The sequence below is a fragment of the Acomys russatus genome, chromosome 3 (assembly GCF_903995435.1).
Source record: "Acomys russatus chromosome 3, mAcoRus1.1, whole genome shotgun sequence".
Taxonomy (NCBI): Eukaryota; Metazoa; Chordata; class Mammalia; order Rodentia; family Muridae; genus Acomys; species Acomys russatus.
In genome coordinates, this window is record NC_067139.1 from 72,148,425 (window position 1) to 72,167,737 (window position 19,313).

Below are 19,313 nucleotides of genomic sequence, written 5' to 3' on the forward strand. Positions count from 1 at the left end.
GGAGTTAAGAGAGGCGGGGCTTAGGGGAAAGGGGGCGGGGACGAGCCGAGAGGCGGGGCCACCGGGCCGAGGGGGCGGGACGCGCGGTCGAGGCAAACCACAGTGAGAGGGTGCGAAGATGGCAGCTGCTGAGGAGCCGAAGCCCAAGAAGCTGAAGGTGGAGGCGCCACCAGCGCTGAGGTAAGAGCCGCCCTACGTGGGGGAGGAGGGAGACTGCACTTGCAGCGAGCCGAGCCCCACGTGGGCCGGCGCCGCTGCATGGTGTCCGCGTTCGTGGGGCCACCACCCAGGAGGACCTGCAGCTCCCGGAGCTGCCCGCGTGGCTGCCGTTACCTTCTGTGCCCCCTCGGTTTGGACTCTTGCTCAGGTGCGTCCCCGGGTCTGGCAGCCATTGGCCAATCAGAGCAGCTGGCCCGGGGGCCGAGCCGTCCTCTGGCGCCACGTGCGAGTCCTCGCGCTAGCGCGACCCCAAGGGACCTATCTGGAGCTGCGTCCTTAACTGGAGTAGAGCGGGAAGGAGCCCAGCGCCTCCTGGACGAAAGATAAAATTATAGGGATTTTCCGGAAGGCGTTGTGGAAAAGCGTTTGATCTTTCTCGTCACCTGTGAGGTCGTCTTTAGAGACCCCTACCAGGGACCCGAATCCACTTCTTAGGCTTTACTGGGGTTGCATTTGGCTAAATAGTTAAAGTGTCTTGTCTTCTTTCTTTCTTTCTTTCTTTCTTTCTTTCTTTCTTTCTTTCTTTCTTCTTTTCTTTCTTTCTTTCTTTCTTTCTTTCTTTCTTTCTTTCTTTCTTTCGTTTTCTTTGCATATTTGGCAGGAGCAGAGACCTCTCGTCCAACACCTGACACACGTGTAATCGATGTTGCAACTTTCACTTATAAAAAGCCGTGAAAAGGGCATTTCTTCCTAATAAGTATAAAGCACAGCGCGCGCAATGTTTGATGACTTTGAAGTGCTCATTGGAAGGCAGTGATTTTTTTTTTCTATCTAAAAATAGGCACATCAAGCAGATTTAAAGCTGTGGGCTATTACTGATTATACAAGACACATCTCACTTATTTCAACTATCTTCTCCATGTTCAAAAGATCATTTACTCAAAACTGAGAAGAAAATGTTTGTTAGGGGCCTGTATCACGTTCTTGGTAGAACCGGGTTGTGACCAAATCCCTTCCAATGGCTTACTATTCTCAGGATTTTAGGGTATGCCTAATACCACAAATGTAAAAAAAAAAAAAAAAAAAAAAAAAAAAGAGGATGTTTTATTTTAAATTTAAGATTATCTGGGCCAGTGGTACGGCTTGCAGATAAAGGTATCTGCTGCCAAGCCGGATGAAAAGTTCAAACTCCAGGACCCACGTGGTGGACAGAGCGAAAGTGTTCTGTTGTCCTCTGACCACTACACATGGCGTGGCTCTGCTCCCACTAAGTTAACAGAACTGTCACCTTAGATTTTCTTTTATTAAAAAGCAATACATTATATAAATGATGATCCATTTTAACAATGCTTACCATATGAAGTAATGACATAAAGAAGTCTCTGTGAAGGAAAGGCGGGAGCCGGGTGTGGTGGCGCAAGCCTTTAATCCCAGCACTCAGGGAGGCAAGAGGCAGTGAGTCACTGTGAGGTTGAGGCCAGCTTGGTCTACAAAGCGAGTCCAGGACATCCAGGGCTGTGACACAGAGAAACCCTGTCTCAAAAAAACAAACAAAAACAAAAAACAAAACAACAAAACAAAACAAAAAACAAAAAAACAAAACAAAACAAAAAAACCAAAAGAAAGGAAGGAAGGCAGGGGTCATTGATATTTTACAGGTGAGGTTATTGAAGCTCGAATAAAACATTTAAAGAAGGGAAATACAAACCCAGCGCATCAGGATTCAAGTTTATTATTTAATTCTAGTGAGTTTACACAATTTCCAAGACATGCTTCTGTTTGCTTATGCATCTTTTAAAATGGTCCATGGTAATGTTTAACACTTAAATATGTATATGTCAGGTGCTCTTTCTGCATTCTATGTATGTTAAGTCAATACCATAACAATCCAGTAAAACCATTTTTTTATAATTATCTCAAGTTTGCCAAAAAGAAAACAGGTGCATATCTGCCATTTGTGTCTGTTTAAAATTTGTAAATGAATCAGATGAATAAAATTCACTTTACATGATGCTAACTTAGTGCCTTCTGCAGAGATGAAGTTAAAAGAGTGGGTATTTTGACTGTGGGACAAAGCTCTTTAATTTTATGTGGAGGCCTTTGGAACTGACGGTTCCTAATTTTATTATACTGTACTAGTTTACCTTTCAGTATTGCTATATGGTAATGCATTTAGATTTAAATTACTCTGATTTGCCTGGCAGTTAAGAGATTTCTGCCAATTTTGTTTAACTGTTAAATGGCTTTCAAATTGTAAGCACAATTTACTGTATAGACTCAGTCAGTGGGGGAACGAGTAAATTAATGGAATGCATTTATAGATGTGAGGGAAAGAATTTAAGAATTTGTGAGAAGTTACGTTAGCTTTAGGGAAATAGTTTTTATTTTTATTTATGTGTATATGTGTGTGTTTGTGTGAATGTGTGGCACTTGTAGGCCACGCTAGAGGGCTTTGGATGCCCTGGAACTGTAGTTAAAGATAGTTTTGAGCCATTTGATGTGGGTTTTGGGAACCAAACTGGGCTCCTCTGCGAGAACAGTATATGCTCTTCCCCACTGAGCCAACCTTCTAGCCCAGGAAGTGTTTTTTAACTATGGGGAGTTTTATCTTGGAAGAAACATTTGACAAAGCCTTATGATAATTTTGGTAGAGTGCATGGGTCAGGGTGTGTGTGGGGGGGGGGTAGGGTAGTTAAAGTACAAAGGTGCTGCCAGAGAGCTGGTGAGGGGGTAAAAGTGCTGCCAAGCCTAATGACCCGTGCTAGTCCAGATCCAGGACCCATGCTGTGGCTTGGTTATGAAGGGCCCTCCTAGACTTGTTGAATGCGTTGGCCCACAGGGGGAAGCACTATTAGGAGGAATGGCTTTGTTGGAGGAAGTGTGCCACTGTGGGAGCGAGCTCTGAGGTTCCTATCTCCCAACTAGGCCCAGTGTAGCTGTCTCCTTCTGCTGTGTGATCAAGATGTAGACCTCTCAGCTCCTTCTCTAGCACCGTGTGTGCCTGCGTGCTGCCGTGCTCCCAGCCCCACTTAAATGCTTTCCTTTATAAGAGTGGCTGTGGTCATGGTGTCTCTTCACAGCAATAAAACTCTAGCTAAGACAACCCGTTTGGTATGCACTCACGAATGTGCACACACAATAAACAAACAAAGACATTAATGTAAAACAAGTAGAAAGCTGGCATGGTGGCCCATGCCTTCAATCCCAGCAGTCGGGAGGCAGAGGCAGGCAGAGCTTTGCGGGTTTCAGGTCACCCAGAACTGTACAGTGAGACCCCTTGTAAACCACAACATCTGGAATGTATAGCCAAGATCTTGTTTTGTTCCCCATCATGAGGCGTCCACCAGTGTATTAAGTGGTGCTTCTAAACGTCTTACAGTACAGAAGATGCACCTCTGTGATGGAGATTGGCAGGCCAAAACTGTCAGTCTTATTGAGCGTGAGAAGCTGCTTCCGGGAGCCCATGTGACAAGAGTGCCCTCCTTGCTTAGTCTTTATTCGGTTTTTGAGCTGGTTGCTCTTCAGGCCTTGGCAGTTGCTAAGATTTCAAAGAAAGAATCAGTCTGTAACATGTTTTCATGTAGGTTTCAGGAGAAAGAAACTGAGTAGCAGACATTTATACAAGGACTACTTAGTTTCCTTTTCTCTCCTTCGGGAATCTTATCTATGTTCAGTGCTTCAGAGGTCACCTCCAAGAAGACATACCACCTTCCAGTAGTGTTGAACACATGCCAAGTCTGTTCCTTTCGGCCTGTCTTTCAAGTATGTGCTATTTTAGGCATGGTGCTAAGAACTGGGTATGGGGAGAAAGCAAAAGGTAAGATCCAGGTGCCATTCTCTCTGTGATCTAAGTAGAATTTTGGGAAACGAAACCTGAGCATTAGGAAGGAAGATGAGTGGAAGTTAACAGGCATGAAGGAAGGTTTTATAGGGTAATTGTTCTGAAGGCAGGTCCTCCATTGAGGACTGAAGAGGACTTGGCCTGATTGCAGTAGAAGGTAGTGTCTAATTTCATATTGGGCATTTTCATATGTGATATCCCTGTCAGTGTCTTCTCAGGTCTCACATTACCATGTGATCCAGGCTGGCCTTGAACTTAATTTGGAACCCAGGATGACCTCTAACTTCTGGTCTTCCTGGTTCCAGCTCACCGGTGCTGGGGTTTGTAGGCTGCCATCACAGGCAGTCTTCAGGAGCTAGTTTTAGCTGCTGAGTATCTCCAAGCTGATCTCTACACTCACATATGCAGGCAAACCCATCTCTTGTCCTAACTATCTCGGCTCTCTCTTATGGGTCCTTTATTGGTGAGTAGCACCGTTTCTCTGTGGTGTAGACTTTATCTTTGCTTAGATTTTTTTTTCTTAGCTTTCCAAGTAGTTTCTACAGTTCTAAGTTCTGCCTTATCTAGTTTAGACACAACTCAGCTTAATCATCAGAGCAAATATTTGTAAGCCATGGACTTGGTATTAGGAAAGATTGAAGCCGGAAAGCCAAGTATCATGATTCCCTCTGACATTAATGATTAAAGATTATTGAAAGGTATGGGGAAAGATGGGTCAGTTGGTTAACCACTTACCCTGCAAACAGGAAGATCTGTTTGATGTCCAGAACACATGAAAATGCCACGTGTGGTGATGCACTTCTTGGAGCACTGGGAAGATGGAGACACAGCAGCCTTAGGCTAATTGGCAAGTGTGTCAAAGGAGGTAGACTACATTCCCAAAGATGATACCTAATGTTGTCTTCTTGCCTCTATGTGTATGCAAACACATGCACCAGTGTGTACACACACACACACACACACACACACACACACACACACACACACACGGAAAAAAATTAAGAGTCATAACTTTTAGTATTACTTAAAAGGAAACAGCAGTTTTCTAATCAGCAAACACGGAGCTTTTTCCAATTACTGGTTCCTAAGCATTTCACTTACACGCCTCTATTTTTATTTTCCTTAGTCCCCTGCATCACCATACATCCTGTGTCTTAAGCCACAGGTGATCAGAGAAGATTTTTAGTGTTGTCTTATGAAACATATTCCCCCGTAGGAAAAGTCTCTCGAAGATAGTTTTACTACAATGAGCATGTGGTTCCCATAGTACTCTGCAAAGAGGATTAAGTGAGGAAAGTGTATTCAGACCAAAAAAGTCTCTGGTGTATTATACAATGTCTGGTTGTTACAACTATTCAGTTAAAGCCTGTTGTTGCATAGACACCCTTCATCCTTTTAAACCCTGCCAAACCCTATACCTTCATTAATGTGGCCTAAAATTAAGTTTGGCAGGTCTAGCTATGATAAGCTTTTCACCTGTATTTACAGTTTAACCATTTAAGGCTTTAGGCTATGAAGAAATACAAAACACATTCTAGACAGTTTTAATAAAGTCCTTTTCTGGACTTTACATACTAGGGTGCATTAAATGTTTTTGGCATAGGGGAAGGAGGGATGGAAGAAAGGGACAGAGACAGCGTGACTAGTCCTGGGTATCCAAGGACAGACCTGGAAGTGCTTGAGTTCAAGGAATGTGGCATTAAAGGCTGTTTCTGACTTTAGCTATAAGACTGTTGTTCATGCTCAGCTTCCCTGCCTGTTAGGGGTCGATTTGGATCCTGAGAGGGGAAGGGGTGAGGGCAGAACTGCCAGTGGTGAAAGAGACCTCAGGCAGTGGTGAGCACAACAGAAGCAGACTCTTGGGAGGCAGGCTTCTGTGAGACAGTTCCTTTAATGGGGTGGGGGTGGGGCAAAGGCTAAACCTTTTGAGGGGCAGGTAAGGGTGGGCAGGGTGAGTGTACATTGTCAGCCAGGGCCAGGTGCTGGGGTTGCATCAGGTGCATAAGGAGGAGTTCCAGGTGCTACCAGGCATGACCTTATAAGGGGCGGACAATGGCTTTATAAGGGCTGAGGAAATTTAACCTGGCTACGGAGCTACATGGCCCCTTGCGGGGTGGGATTGGTGATGGTGGTTGGGGCAAAGGTTGTAGCGCAGGGCTGTGTGTGCTGGGGCGTGCGAGCCTGGGGCAGGTGGAGTAGTACTACTGTCGATCTTCGAATCAGATTTCCCATGTTGGCAGGTCTCAATCCCTGCCACCTCAGCTAGACTAAACACAAGCTGATGAGCTCCCTGTCATCCTGGAACATGGCTCCTTTTTCCTCCTCTGTGTGCAAAATGCTCACAATTGGGGTGGGAGGCAAAGGACATAGAGTTATAAAGAGCTTTCTTGTCAGTGGCGAAGGCAGTGGATAAGGTGGTGGTTTCTGGAATCAAGACATACGGTGCAGTTCCTGCTCCTAATAGCTGATCATCCTGGGAAGATTGTTTACTTGCTTTGTGCGTTCTGTTTTCTCATGTGTAAATCGATTTAGTAAGAGTATCTACCTCATATGATTGTTAGCCATTAGGAAAGTAAATACAAAACACAATGCACGTTGAATAGACCTAAGCAATAGATGTGGAACAGCTGCTATTATCATGGTTTTGCTTATAACGTGCTGCTCTACTCAGCTCCAAATTCTCCTCCAGTAAATTTTAAAAAGAAAAGAACCAAACTCTTAACAAGAGGTGCGCTTGGTGGTATATACATGTCGTAGCAGCACAAGAGAGTTTGAGGCAGGAGGATTGTAAGCTCTGGATCAGCCTAGGCAACTTCAGGGGTTTGGGAGAGGGGTCTATACTGTGGAACCCTTAGGAAACAAACAGGCCCCCTGAAATTAAGAACAACGCAAAAGAAAACGGTAAACATCTTCAGTGAATAAGACCAAGGATGGCATACAGAGTCCTACTGTGTGTTCAGGAACTGGTAGAAGCACCTCTGCAGGGGATCTGGAGCCAGGTACCCTGGGTGAAACAAGGACCTGGGCTGCACTTGTCTTAGAAGGCTGAACTCACTTGCTCCCTGGCGTAGCTTTAAAAAGCTGTGGACCTGAAGTGAAGACAGATGTGGCCCCACTGCCAGATGGCTCCGCATCAGGAACTGTCAGCCAGTACAAGAGCACTGGGCTTGGAGGTCATGGGCTCTGCATGGTGACCTGCCTCAAAACTGCTGGGAGAAGAAGGAGAAAACCTGAGGTTGTGGAAAGAAAGAAAACTCTTAGAAAATAGGTAAAGCCACCTGGAGATAAATTCACTTAAAAGCCAATGGAGTGATTTCAAAACAACTATTTTAAAGATCTATCGAGACAGAAGTGCTCATCAGAAACCAAACAAGATGTTATAAATAAGAAATATGTAAACCTGAAATAGATGGATTTAGAAATATAGCTTTTAGAATTGAACCCACACATGGAAAATAGACTCAGGCCAGATGGTTTTGAAGGAAATATGAATGAACTGGAGCAAAGTATTAGAATAGTGGTATAGCTCAGTAATGAAGAGCTGTGCAAGGGGCAGGGTGTTCAGGTGGTTTCATGTTTGTTTTCCAACTTGAAAAAAAAAAAAAAAAGAAATGGGAGACTTAGGAGTGGAAGTGAGAGTATCAAGATTTGATATTGGATATGGGTGGCCCAAGCCTTTAATCCTAGCAGGCAGTGGGACCAAACCAAGCCAGGTGGATTTCTATGAATTTGAGGCTAGCCTGGTGTACATAGTGAGCTCTGGGCCAGCCAAAGCTACTTAGTGAGACCCTGTCTTAAAAATGAGTAACCAAACAAGGTCATCCTCAGGTATATGGACCATCCTGGGCTAAATGAGATGCCATCTCTAACAAGATTTTTAAAAAATGAAAAATAGGATAAAAGAAAAAGAAATATTAGAACAGGAATATAAACAAGAAAGGCACCAATTATGTGTATTGGAATCCAAGAGAAAAAAGAAAAAGTGATATGAATAGTAGGAAGCCGTATTCAAAGAGACAATGGGTCAGAGTATATTGGACTTTTAAGAAAAGCCAAATTTCTCTGGTTGAAAGAATATTCCAATTGCTAGTATGGTGAAGATAAAATCAACCAACAACCAACTGAACAAAACAAAACAAAAAAAAACCTCAAAACCAAAAGACATACTAAGAATACAGATATGTTTAATTCTAATTATATTAACCTGTATTAAAAAAGTGAAAATTTGATAATTATGATACCTGGGTAGTGGTGTGACACTGTAGTCCCAACTACACTTGAAGGGCTTGGGCATAAGGATCACTTGAACACAGGAATTGGGGGCTAGCCTGGGCAACATAAAGAGCCCTTCTAAAATTTATGATGATAATAGTTACATTTAAGTTGAAAGATTGTGAGGTTATTGAATTATGCTTTTGTTTGTTGATTTTGTGTGTGTCTCTGTGTTTTGTATGTGTGTGTTAATGTCTCTAAAGGAACAGAAATGAAACACACACACACACACACACACACACACACACACAATGTATGTAAAGGCCAAGCAATTCAACAGTGGCTCTCTACTGAAGGAAAGGCCAGTGATCTGAAAGTTGCTTAGTCCAGAGGCTGGGGGATGTATCAGCAACCCCAGTGTGGTGCTGGAGTTCCAGGGAAGTCCTGGACAGTCTTCAGTCCCTGTCACAATCCTGAAGGGTTGGCTCTGAAACAAGACAGAGGAAATTGCCAACAAGAGTGAGGACAATCAGGCAAAAAGCAAGGCTTCCTTCTTCCATGTCTGTTTATATAGCCCGCCAGCAGAAGGTGTGTCTTTCTCATAGGTCTTCCCACTTCAAACGATTTTATTAAGAAAATACTTCACAAGCTGCCCAGCTGCTTGGGCTTTAGTCGATTCCAGCTGTGATCAAGTTGACAGCCAAGATTAGCCATCAGACATGCTTATTAGGACTCTTGAGCTTAAGCTGGAGAATTGGGTGTTCACTAGGTACGTATTTGGCCAGGTGCTGAATGGCTAAATATCACCATTACAAGTATAGTATACTATACCTGGGACACCATGTATATCCTAAACATGGTAAAATAATTGATATGACTTTGTTGTAGGCTGTAATCTTATTTTTTATTTTTTTGAGACAGGGTTTCTCTGTGTAGCCTTGGCTGCCCTGGACTCATTTTGTAGACCAGGCTGGCCTCCAACTCACAGCGATCCGCCTGCCTCTGCCTCCCGAGTGATTGCGCAGTGCTTGGTGGCTGTAATCTTTTGATCCATATTTCTGAAACCCCAAGTCTCTGGAAACTGGTAAACCTTTAGAGTTGGGTGTCTTAGTTAGGATTACTGTTGCTGTAATGAAGCATCATGGGAAGGAAAGGGTTTATTTGGCTTATGCTTCTACACCATTGTTCATCAATTGAGGAAGTCAGGGCAGGAACCTGGAGGCGGCTGATGCAGAGGCCATGGCTTACTGGCTTGTTCATATTGGCTTTGTTGGCCTGCTTTCTTGCAGAACCCAGGACCACCTGCTCAGGGATGGTCCCACCCACAATGGCCTGGGCCCTCCCTCATCACTCATAATTAAGAAAATGCCCTAGGACTTGCCTACAGCTTGCTCTTATGGAGGCTTTCTTGGGGGTGATGACTGGGAGGAAGGTTGTTTTTTGTTTGTTTTGTTTTTTGTTTTTTGTTTTCCCCTGAGACAGAGTTTCTTTGTGTAGCCTTGGCTGTGGTGGACTCACTTTGTAGACCAGCCTAGCCTCGAACTCAGCAATCCACAGCGATCTGCCTGCCCTTGCTTCCCTGAGTGCTGGGATTAAAGGCTTGTGCCCCCATACCAGCTTGGAGGCATTTTTCCCAAGTGAGGCTCCCTCCTCTCTGATGACTTCAGCTTGTGTCAAGTTGACATTAAAGTACCCGGTGCATCTTAGCAGTGAAATGAACTAATGTGAAGCTCTCTACTACCTGTACATTTTGTCTTGCACCTGTCAAAAGGTCTGTTAAATGGCATATCACATGAGCACCTCCAGGGCATCTTACAAACTGTATTAGTGCACACACTGTCAGCCTTCCTAAAGTCTGGCGTGCTGAATTCTAAGACATGGTCTCTAGGACTCAAGAATGGGAGGGTGGGGCCTTATGAAATATTTAAATAGTCACCTGTGGAGTATTTGAATTTCTACAGGATCAATATTTTTTTTATTATATCAGTTGCTACTCTGTTTCCTGAAGCTAAGGCTAACTTAAAACTTACTGCATAAGCAAGGATAATCTCTTTAAAATTTAACTCATGGGTTGGCAAGATGGCCTCCTCTACCTGAGTGCATGGAAGTGTACACTCTATGAAAAGAAACTGGGCCTGGCAAAACTCCAGAGTAGTCTGGAAAGAAAGAAAAGAAATACCGATAGTTAGTGAAACAGAAGACCACTAAAAATTTATGGGAAATAGTAAAAACCTCTGTCTATAATAACTTTAAATGTTATGGAAGTGGCCTCAGCTTATCATTAAAAAGATGTAGACTAATGTACTGGATTAAAAAAGCAAGAACCAAATATACATTCTCTTCAAGGAAAAAAAAAGCTAGTAAATAAGTCAATATCAAAGGATGGAAAAAACTGCCATGCAAATGAAGCTGTAAATAAGTAGACATAGCTGTCCATATAGAAGATAAAGTAAACTCTAAGCCAGACTAATTAGAGATAAAGGGGGACACTACACATTATTAAAGGCAACACTTTATCGAGAGAACATAACACTTGTAAATATTTGATCAGCCTTGGATCAGCCTTACTTCCTCCCACATACCATCTGGGTGGGTGTGGGAGATAGTGGTGCTAGTGCATGTGGGAGCCAGTCAGTGTGGGCGGTGCTCCTATATTGGGGGGAAGCAGGACCTTGTAGAGAATAGAGTGAGGTGGTGTCATCCTCCTCACAAGAGAAAAGCATACAAAATATTTATGAGGGCCTGGAGAAATGGCTTAGTGTTTAAGAGCACTGACTGCTCTTCCAGAGGACCAAGGTTCAATTCCTAGCACCCACATGGCAGCTCATAACTGTCTGTAACTCCAAGATCTGATACCCATAGACATACATGCAGGCAAAACACCAATGCACGCAATAAAAAAAAAGAAAAAAATATTTATGGCAGCCCTGCAAACCAGTGAATCTGACAGAAAAGCCTCATTCTCCCAGGCCCACCCATCTTTCTAATGTTCCTGCTCACCTTGCATGTAGCTCCTGTGCTGGTTGTACTTGGTTCTGTGCTTTATTGCCATGTGCAGTCTGTTGCTACCTGAAGTCAGCAAACTGGGTGAGCAGCCCTTAGCCTTCCTACTGCCATTTAACTAGATGTAATTTTTGTTGAGTTAACCAGTTCTTAAGATGTTTTTAATTCCCCTCCCCATGTGTGTATGTAGATGTCAGAGGACAACGTTTAGGATTTGGTTCTTTCTGTTATGTTGGTTCCAGATACTGAGCTTAAGGTCAACCAGGGCCAGGGCTACTTACCGAGACTCCATAAGTAAACAAATAAATAAATAGGGCGTTTAAAGCTTTCTTTGTAACATTTAGTGACGTAGAATGGACTTTTGTATTACTTTCAAATTCCAACCTATTTGACAATAGACAGAACATTAGAATACTTCATCGTTCTATGACCTTTTATCTTTTTCTGCTACATAGAATGGACTGGTGCACAAAATCAATCTGATAATAGAAAGCACTATAGCTAAGAAATTCATTTCCAGATTGAATTCCTGGTTTGTTTTTGATCCTAATGAACTTTCGACTGTGGTGGTCCTTTCTTGCATTTGTCCATAGAGGAAATTCCTTCCAGACATACCTACTTCTCTTATATAGACAGTAACTTTATTTTTTATTTTTATTTTATTTTTTTAAAGATGTATTTTTTATTATTATATATTCAGTGCTCTGCCTGCATGTTCACCTACATGCCAGAAGAGGGCACCAGATCTCATTGTAGATGGTTGTGAGCCAACTACATGGTAGCTGGGAATTAAACTCAGGACCTCTGGAAGAGCAGCCAGTGCTCTTAACCACTGAGGCATCTCTCCAGCCCCCCCCCTTTTAAATTTATTTTTAGTTTATATGCATTGGTGTTTGCTTGCATATTTATCTGTGACGGTGTCAGGTCCCCTGGAACTGGAGTTACAGACAGTTGTGAGCTGCCATGTGGGTATAAGAGCAGCCAGTGAATGCTCTTAACCGATGAGCTATCGCTCCAGCCCGACAGTAACTTTATTAAAGGTTATGTTTTCTTTCTTTCTTCTTCTTTTTAGTACACCAGAACTGCTTTCTTGGTGGAAGAGTGGATTTTCTGAAAGAGTGACTTTACATAGACTATCTTAGTGATCTGCCAGCATGGTGAATCTTTCCCCATGGTTAGCAGGCGCTTTGTTACTAAGGCTGCTTTGTAATGTAATGAAAGTCCCAAAGCAGTGAAGGCCAGTGACCCACAGGGTCCTAGAGTCCCGTTACTGTAGGTAATGCCACAGTTGGCCTTTTAAAGAAGTTTATAACTATTTTTTAATTTTTAAAACGTTTGAGTGTAATAACTCACCCAGAAGGGGTCACTTCAAACCAGAATGTTGTAAAGGGATTAATACAGATGTCTAAAGTTTTCTCAAATTTCTTTCAGCTTGACATATACAGCAAAATAAACACTTCATTTCCTGAGCCCCAGAGCCGGTCTAAACAACCATCTAATTGAAATACAGGAAAATTATCTCTGACAAATAAACAGTTCTCATGTGCTATCTTTGAAGTTAACCACATTAGAGATTTGAGCACATTCTTGGCTTACAGCCATGACTGAAGAAGTCGTAAGTCCTTTTAAAACAGTTTTCAAGATTGTTTTTCCTCAACACAGCTGGGATCTTACCAATTTTAGTCCTTAGTGTGGTTGACGGCTAAGCTGTTATGTCATAAGGTAATGCAGACTTCTACTTCTGACTAAGTCTCTTGTTCTCACACACTCTCAATGAACTGGCTAGTGTACTTTGTGTGTGTGTGTGGGGGATAGCATACAAAGGCCTATTAATAATTCCACTTGGACATGTCTGTTTTACTAAATCCTTGCCTAATTGTATGTAATTGAACTGTTTCTATTTGAGCTGCTACCATAAAGCAAAATTTTATTATTAAATCCAGTAGATAATAAATGTATAGAATCAAATAGTGTTTTAAATAACACAAAGGAAAAGTTTTCTTTTTTTTTTGTGGGTGGATAAGGGTATAGGCTTTCTTTATAATAAGATGGACTTTGGATGAGTTCACCCCTATGTTTGAATATCCTAAGGATTTCCTTTCTCTTTAAAATTAAATTTTACATTGAGAAAGAGAGAGGGCATGTGTGTGTGCACGTGCCTGTGTGTGCACACTTGTATGCCATAGCACATGTGTGGAGGTGAGAGGATAACTTGTGGGATCAGTTCTCTCCTTTGTGTGGGTCCTGGGACTCACTAGGTCCTACCTGGTTTTGAGTTTTGAGACAGAGTCGTCCCCTGTAGCCTACTGTCGTCTTCAACTCCGGGTGTGGACTAACTTGACTTTGAATTTGCAGGGATGCTTCTTCCTCAGCCTGGCAACGGCTGCATGTCAGGTGTGTATTAGCACCCTAAGCGAAGGATGCTTGGTAGAGAAATGGACTTCTGTGCTTCAGCATTTCTCCTTGTTTGTACTAAGTGAATGAGAGTGTTTTCCCACTGGTGGGAACACACGTGCACACACCTTTGATCTTAGCTCTTTGTGAAGCTTGCCTGCATTCTGGAGAAGACTTGGTAGTAGCCTGTAAGGATCCGTCAGATGTAGAGGTATTAAACTCGTCTTGTTGGCTAGTCACTTGTCTTTTTGTTTGTTTGTTTTCCTCCTTAAGACTGGAGTCCTTACTATGTTTCTCTGGCTTGCCTGTGACTCATGTAGATCAGGCTGGCTGGCCTTGAATTCACAGAGATCCCTCTACCACTGCTTCCCAAGTGCTGGGAAGAAGTTGCATGCCTCCTTTTGGGCATGATCTTACTTCTTTAAATAAGACTCATACGAATTCTCTCAGCCTTATTCCCCAAGGACTGCTGGGAAAGGATGGTGGAATGGCATGGGAGAATGGTAGGGCGAGGGCTGAGTGCAGATTCCTTTGGTGAATGGAGAGTGTTCCCTCCCTGAGCTAACACTTTCCGAAAATACTGGCTTTGGTTGTGAAAGCAATCACAGACCTCAGGATGAGCCAGCTAAGCTAGGAAGTGGTGATTCAGAGTTGCATATAGTTTAGAAGAAGAAGAAGAAGAAGAAGAAGAAGAAGAAGAAGAAGAAGAAAGAAGAAGAAGAAGAAGAAGAAGAAGAAGAAGAAGAAGAAGAAGAAGAGAAGAAGAGAAGAAGAAGAAGAAGAAGAAGAAGAAGAAGAAGAAGACAACATGTTTTAGACTACAGATTGTTGGTGCTTGGTGAGGTACTTACAAAGGTAGAGGCTAATATTTGTTTCACTCTGTTGTGAGAATTGAAGTCCAGAGACGTTAATCTCTTTCTCTAGGGAAACACAGCTAGCTTATTCCCTTAGTAGATATTAAATATCAGCAGTGAGATTTGACCCCACATCTTTTAACTTCCCCTTGTAATATACACTGAAACAAATGCAGGTTTTCTTTGGATTTTGTTTTAGGTGAAAATAACATGTTTGAAGAAAAAGATAATTGCTTTCCGCTCATATTTTCCTTCTTATCCTTCTGACATCATCACCTGAGCTGTTCTTAGCTGAGGACATAAATCTAAAGGTCAAGAGCTTCTCCACAGTTGGCCTCATCTCACACTCAGGGCTTCTAGCTCTTCTCACACTCAGGGCCTCTAGCTCATCTCACACTCAGGGCCTCTGGCTCATCTCACACTCAGGGCCTCTGGCTCATCTCACACTCAGGGCCTCTAGCTCACCCTTCTTTGCTGTTTATATTACACCACAGAGCTACAGTTTCAAAGTCCTTAAAGTGAAACCTGTATGCAGTAGTTATACACAGTATTTAAAAAAATACTATGAGTGTGCTTTGTAATCCGATTTAAACTTTTGGCTTTCCAGTTTTCCTTTACATATGAACTGTAAGTTATTTTACTTAATCTTTTTTTGTTTGTTTGTTTTAAACATTTATTTAAATATATGTACCCCTCTGTGCCACATTTCATGTTTGCCGAGGTAAGAGGACAACTTGATAGGATCAGTTCTCCTACTTCTGGGTCCTGGAGATTGAACTCTTTATTGGCACATGCTTTTTAAAATTTATTCATTTATTTATTTTAAGTTGGTTTTTGAGACGGGCATTCTGTGTGTAGCATTGGCTGTCCTAGGCTCACTTTGTAGACCAGGCTGGCCTGGAACTCACAGAGACCCACTTGCCACTGCCTCCCGAGTGCTGGGATTACATGTGTGCGCCACCACACATGGCTTGGCACGTGCCTTTATCTGCTGAGCCATCACATCAGCTCCACATATGTAGTGTTTTCACCCAAGAATAAATATTCTCTTGTGTAATACACTTAATGGTATGTGTTGCCAGTGGGTTAACTCACTGAGTTTGAATTTTGAGCAGTTTGTATTTCCTAATTAATAACTTGGGAAAACCTATTTTGCTTATGCTTTTTAGTTAAAATGTCCCAGGTAAGAATAATCTTTGATGACTTTTAGTTTGTTTCAGAGATTTGCACTTTTCCTTGATTCTAACAATTTGAATGTTATTTTTCAGTATTATTAGTTATTACAATAATGTAGGACGGAGGCTGGAGAGATTGCTCAGCAGGTAAGAATGCTTGCTGCTCTGTCAGAGGACCCTAGCTTGGTTGCCAGTGTGTGTGCGTCAGTGGCGTCTTCCTGCTTCCATGGGCACCTGAAGATAAATGGTGCATATACACGTGAGCATGCTTGTGAGTGCACACAGAAAAGATGTAAAAATAAAATCTTTAAAACACAGGATAAAAATGCAAACACTGAGGTTCAGAAAGTTTAAATCTTGTGCCTGTAATCATACATTAAGTAAGTTTCATGACTAGGACTTACTGTGTCTTATTATTGTAATTTTTTAAAAATCAATTGTCTACAATTTTGAGATCTAAAATGACAACCAACAGTGATGTGCAGGATTAAAACAGTAAACAGGCTGTTGATTTAGCCTGTATTCCCGTCTTACACAGGGAACAATTACTAGTAATCTTCTAAGAGGTTGATAATCTGTTAATTCTGTTAATAATTTAAAATCCTATCAAAACAGCAGAGATGAAAAATCTTTTTTTGTTTGTTTGTTTGTTTTGTTTTTCGAGACAAGGTTTCTCTGTGATAGCTTTGGCTGTCCTAGACTCACTTTGTAGACCAGGCTGGCCTCGAACTCACAGCGATCCACCTGCCTCTGCCTCCCAAGTGCTGGGATTAAAGGCGTGTGCCACCACGCCTGGCCGAAAAATCTTTCTTTAGAAATGATCCACTGTAACAAATGGCCTTGGGCCATGGCAATTAAAAAACAAAACAAAACAAATCCAAAAAGTTATAGCTTCTGTGTCAGTGAATCACCAGCAGTCAGCAAACTGAGGCAGGAGGATTGTATTTTTAAAAAATCAACCTGGACTACCTAGCAAGATCTGTTTTAAACAAACAAACAAACAAACAAACAAACAGGGCTAGTGAAATGGCTTAGCAGGCTAAGGTGCTTACCACTGCTCTAGGACCCACATGGTGGATGGAGAGCACCAGCTCCAAACATAGTGTCCTCTAACCTTCACATGCACGCCATGGCACCTGTGAGTCCATACACATAAGAAAGGAATGCAAAAAATAGAAAACAAAAACCATATAGTGCCGGGGGTGACAGTTCATACTTTTAATCCAGCAGTCTGGAGGCAGAGGCAAGGTGTCTATGAGTTGAGACCAGTCTGGTCTACATAGTGAGCTCCAGGCCAGTGAAGGCTACATAGCAAGACATTGTCTTAAAATATCACAAAATAAAACAACAGCAACCAACAAATAAATAAAAGTAACCTTTATAAAGAAATGTTAAAAACGATTCAGGTAGCCTGTTAAATCTTTTTTATCCATATGATTGCTTTGCCTGTATGTATGTCTGCATACCTCTCGTGGTTATTGGTGCTCAGAGAGGCCAGAAGAAGGCATTGGGTACCCTGGAACTGGAGTTACACATGGGTATGAGCTACAGTGAGGATACTGGGAATTGAACCTGGGTCCTATGGAGGAACAACCTCAGTTTTCTAAGTGTTAGGATCACAGGCAAGGACTACCACTGTAAGGTAACCAATTTTGTGTTTTGAGATAATGTGTGTCTCCATAGCCCAGGCTGGCTTTGATCACACAGTCCTGCCTCTGCTCCCCATGTGCTAGGATTACAGACAAGTGTAACAGCGTCCGGCTGAGGAATACTTTTTCTTGATTTATTTTAAATATTTATTTTATTTTAATTCATGTGTGTATGTGTGTGGGTTTGTATCCATGCGTGTCTAGATGCTCTCAGTCCAGAAGAGGGCGTCAGATTCCCTGGAGCTGGAGTTTCAGGCCTTTGAGAATTGCCTAATATAGGTGTGTAGTTAACCACTGAGCCATTTTTCCCAAGGGATATTTTTTAAGTTAAATTTTTTATCATCATCATCAATGTGTATAGATGTTTTGCCTGCATGCATGTGACCTTGGAAGCTAGAAGAAATTGTTGGATTTTGTGGGACCAGTATTACAAATAGTTGTGAGCCTCCGTGTTGGTGCTGGGACTTGAACATGGGTCCTCAGGAAGACTAGCTAGTGCTCTTAACTACTGAGCTGTCTCTCCAGCTCAATCATTTCAAAACCAACCAAGATGTGATTATTTTTCAGAACACATTTTGTTAAAAACACATTCTGTATTAGAGACTATGCTTAACTTTACTCTCCTGTGGAAAATGATAAGCCTCAGAAATTAGACAGATCATGCCTCTACCCCAATATTTAAAAAATTTTAACAGTGGAACATTTGAACAGTTGTGGTCACTTCTGAGTCTCATAAGTTCTTAGAATGAAATGATTTTACTATGTTTAAACTGATTTTCACAAAAAGCTAAATAGATAGACGTTACATAGCTTAATAGTAAATTAGATATTTTTGTTTTCCCTTCCCTTCTTGAAACAATGTTTTCTTTGTACTGCAGGCAGCCTCAAACTCCCTGTAGTTCAGGCTATCTTTGAACTTTGTGCCCTCTTGTCCCAGCCTTCCCATGGCCAGGATTATAAGTGAATGCTCTCAAACTCTGCTAGCCCCTAACTTCTTGGAGGGTGGGAAAGAAAAGGTTTTTGTTTTGATTAAAAAAGTTATCCTGACAGAAATGAAATTGTGGTTGAAGTTTTAAAAACTGAGATCTAAGAAAAGCAACAAAAGTATTTTTTACAATGTTCCAGCTAAAGATGTGTATGACTGTAATACTGCCTCTTGGGTACAATTGTGTGAGACTTGGGTATTTACAGAAGTCTCAGACATGTCAGAACACCTTGAGTTTTTCACAATGATACTGTTTTCTGTTGTGTATGTGATTAGCCCCAGTTTGGAAGTTAGAGTGCCATGGCTTGCATTTCTGGTCTGTGAAGTATGACACGAGGTAGATTATTTAACCACTTTGAGCTTCTGATTTTTTTTTTTTTTTTTTTTTTCCTCTGTCAAATGTAAAGCATCTCCTGCCAGGGCTGCAGCAAGTGTCACACACCTGAGGCTGCTGGAAGATGCCCAAGTGGAACTGTTCCCCTTTAGGCTATTGTACTGGTGAAACTGCATACACAAGTCAAATCACATATTTTTATTTCCTTGGTAGAAAACAGAACACAGGGCTGGAGAGATGGCTAGGTGGTGCACTTGATGGTCTAGTAGTCCTCAGCACCTACCCGGTGGCTCACAATAGGCTATAAACTACAGTTCCAGGGGTTCTTATGCCCTCTTCTGGCCTCCGCAGTCACTGCATGCAAGCAGTGCACTTACATACATGTGCGCAAAATACTCATAAAATAAAAAATAAATCTTAAAACAACAATGGAAGGCATTGTGGTTGAAGGCAGACTAGAGGTTATATTGTGTTTTCCAGACCTCTCTCCAGCCCTGGCTGGGACTCCAGTCTCTCTCTATCAGTAAGCTGCAGCCCCGCTCTCCATGTCTGGTCCTCTGGCAGGATCTGCTGGCTATCTCGCAAATGCCTCCTGCATCCAGCTGCTTCCCACCCATTGCTATCGTTGTGCTCAGACCACTGGTGTGCATCCCTTGGGTTGCCATGCCAGGCTTCTGATTTGCATTTTTGCTTTCATGAAGTCCAGG

At 42.2% G+C, this 19,313-nt stretch overlaps 1 protein-coding gene across 2 annotated transcripts in view; it reads left to right on the plus strand.

Moving 5' to 3' along the window:
• The first annotated feature begins 37 nt into the window (after positions 1-37).
• Positions 38-19,313, plus strand: part of Adk (adenosine kinase) — a 397,266-nt gene continuing 377,990 nt past the window's right edge. For both annotated transcript variants that reach the window (XM_051142845.1, XM_051142848.1), the window contains exon 1: positions 38-180. In XM_051142845.1, coding sequence (XP_050998802.1) covers positions 119-180 — 62 coding nt within the window. In that variant the 5' untranslated portion in view covers positions 38-118. The remainder of the gene's footprint in view (positions 181-19,313) is intronic.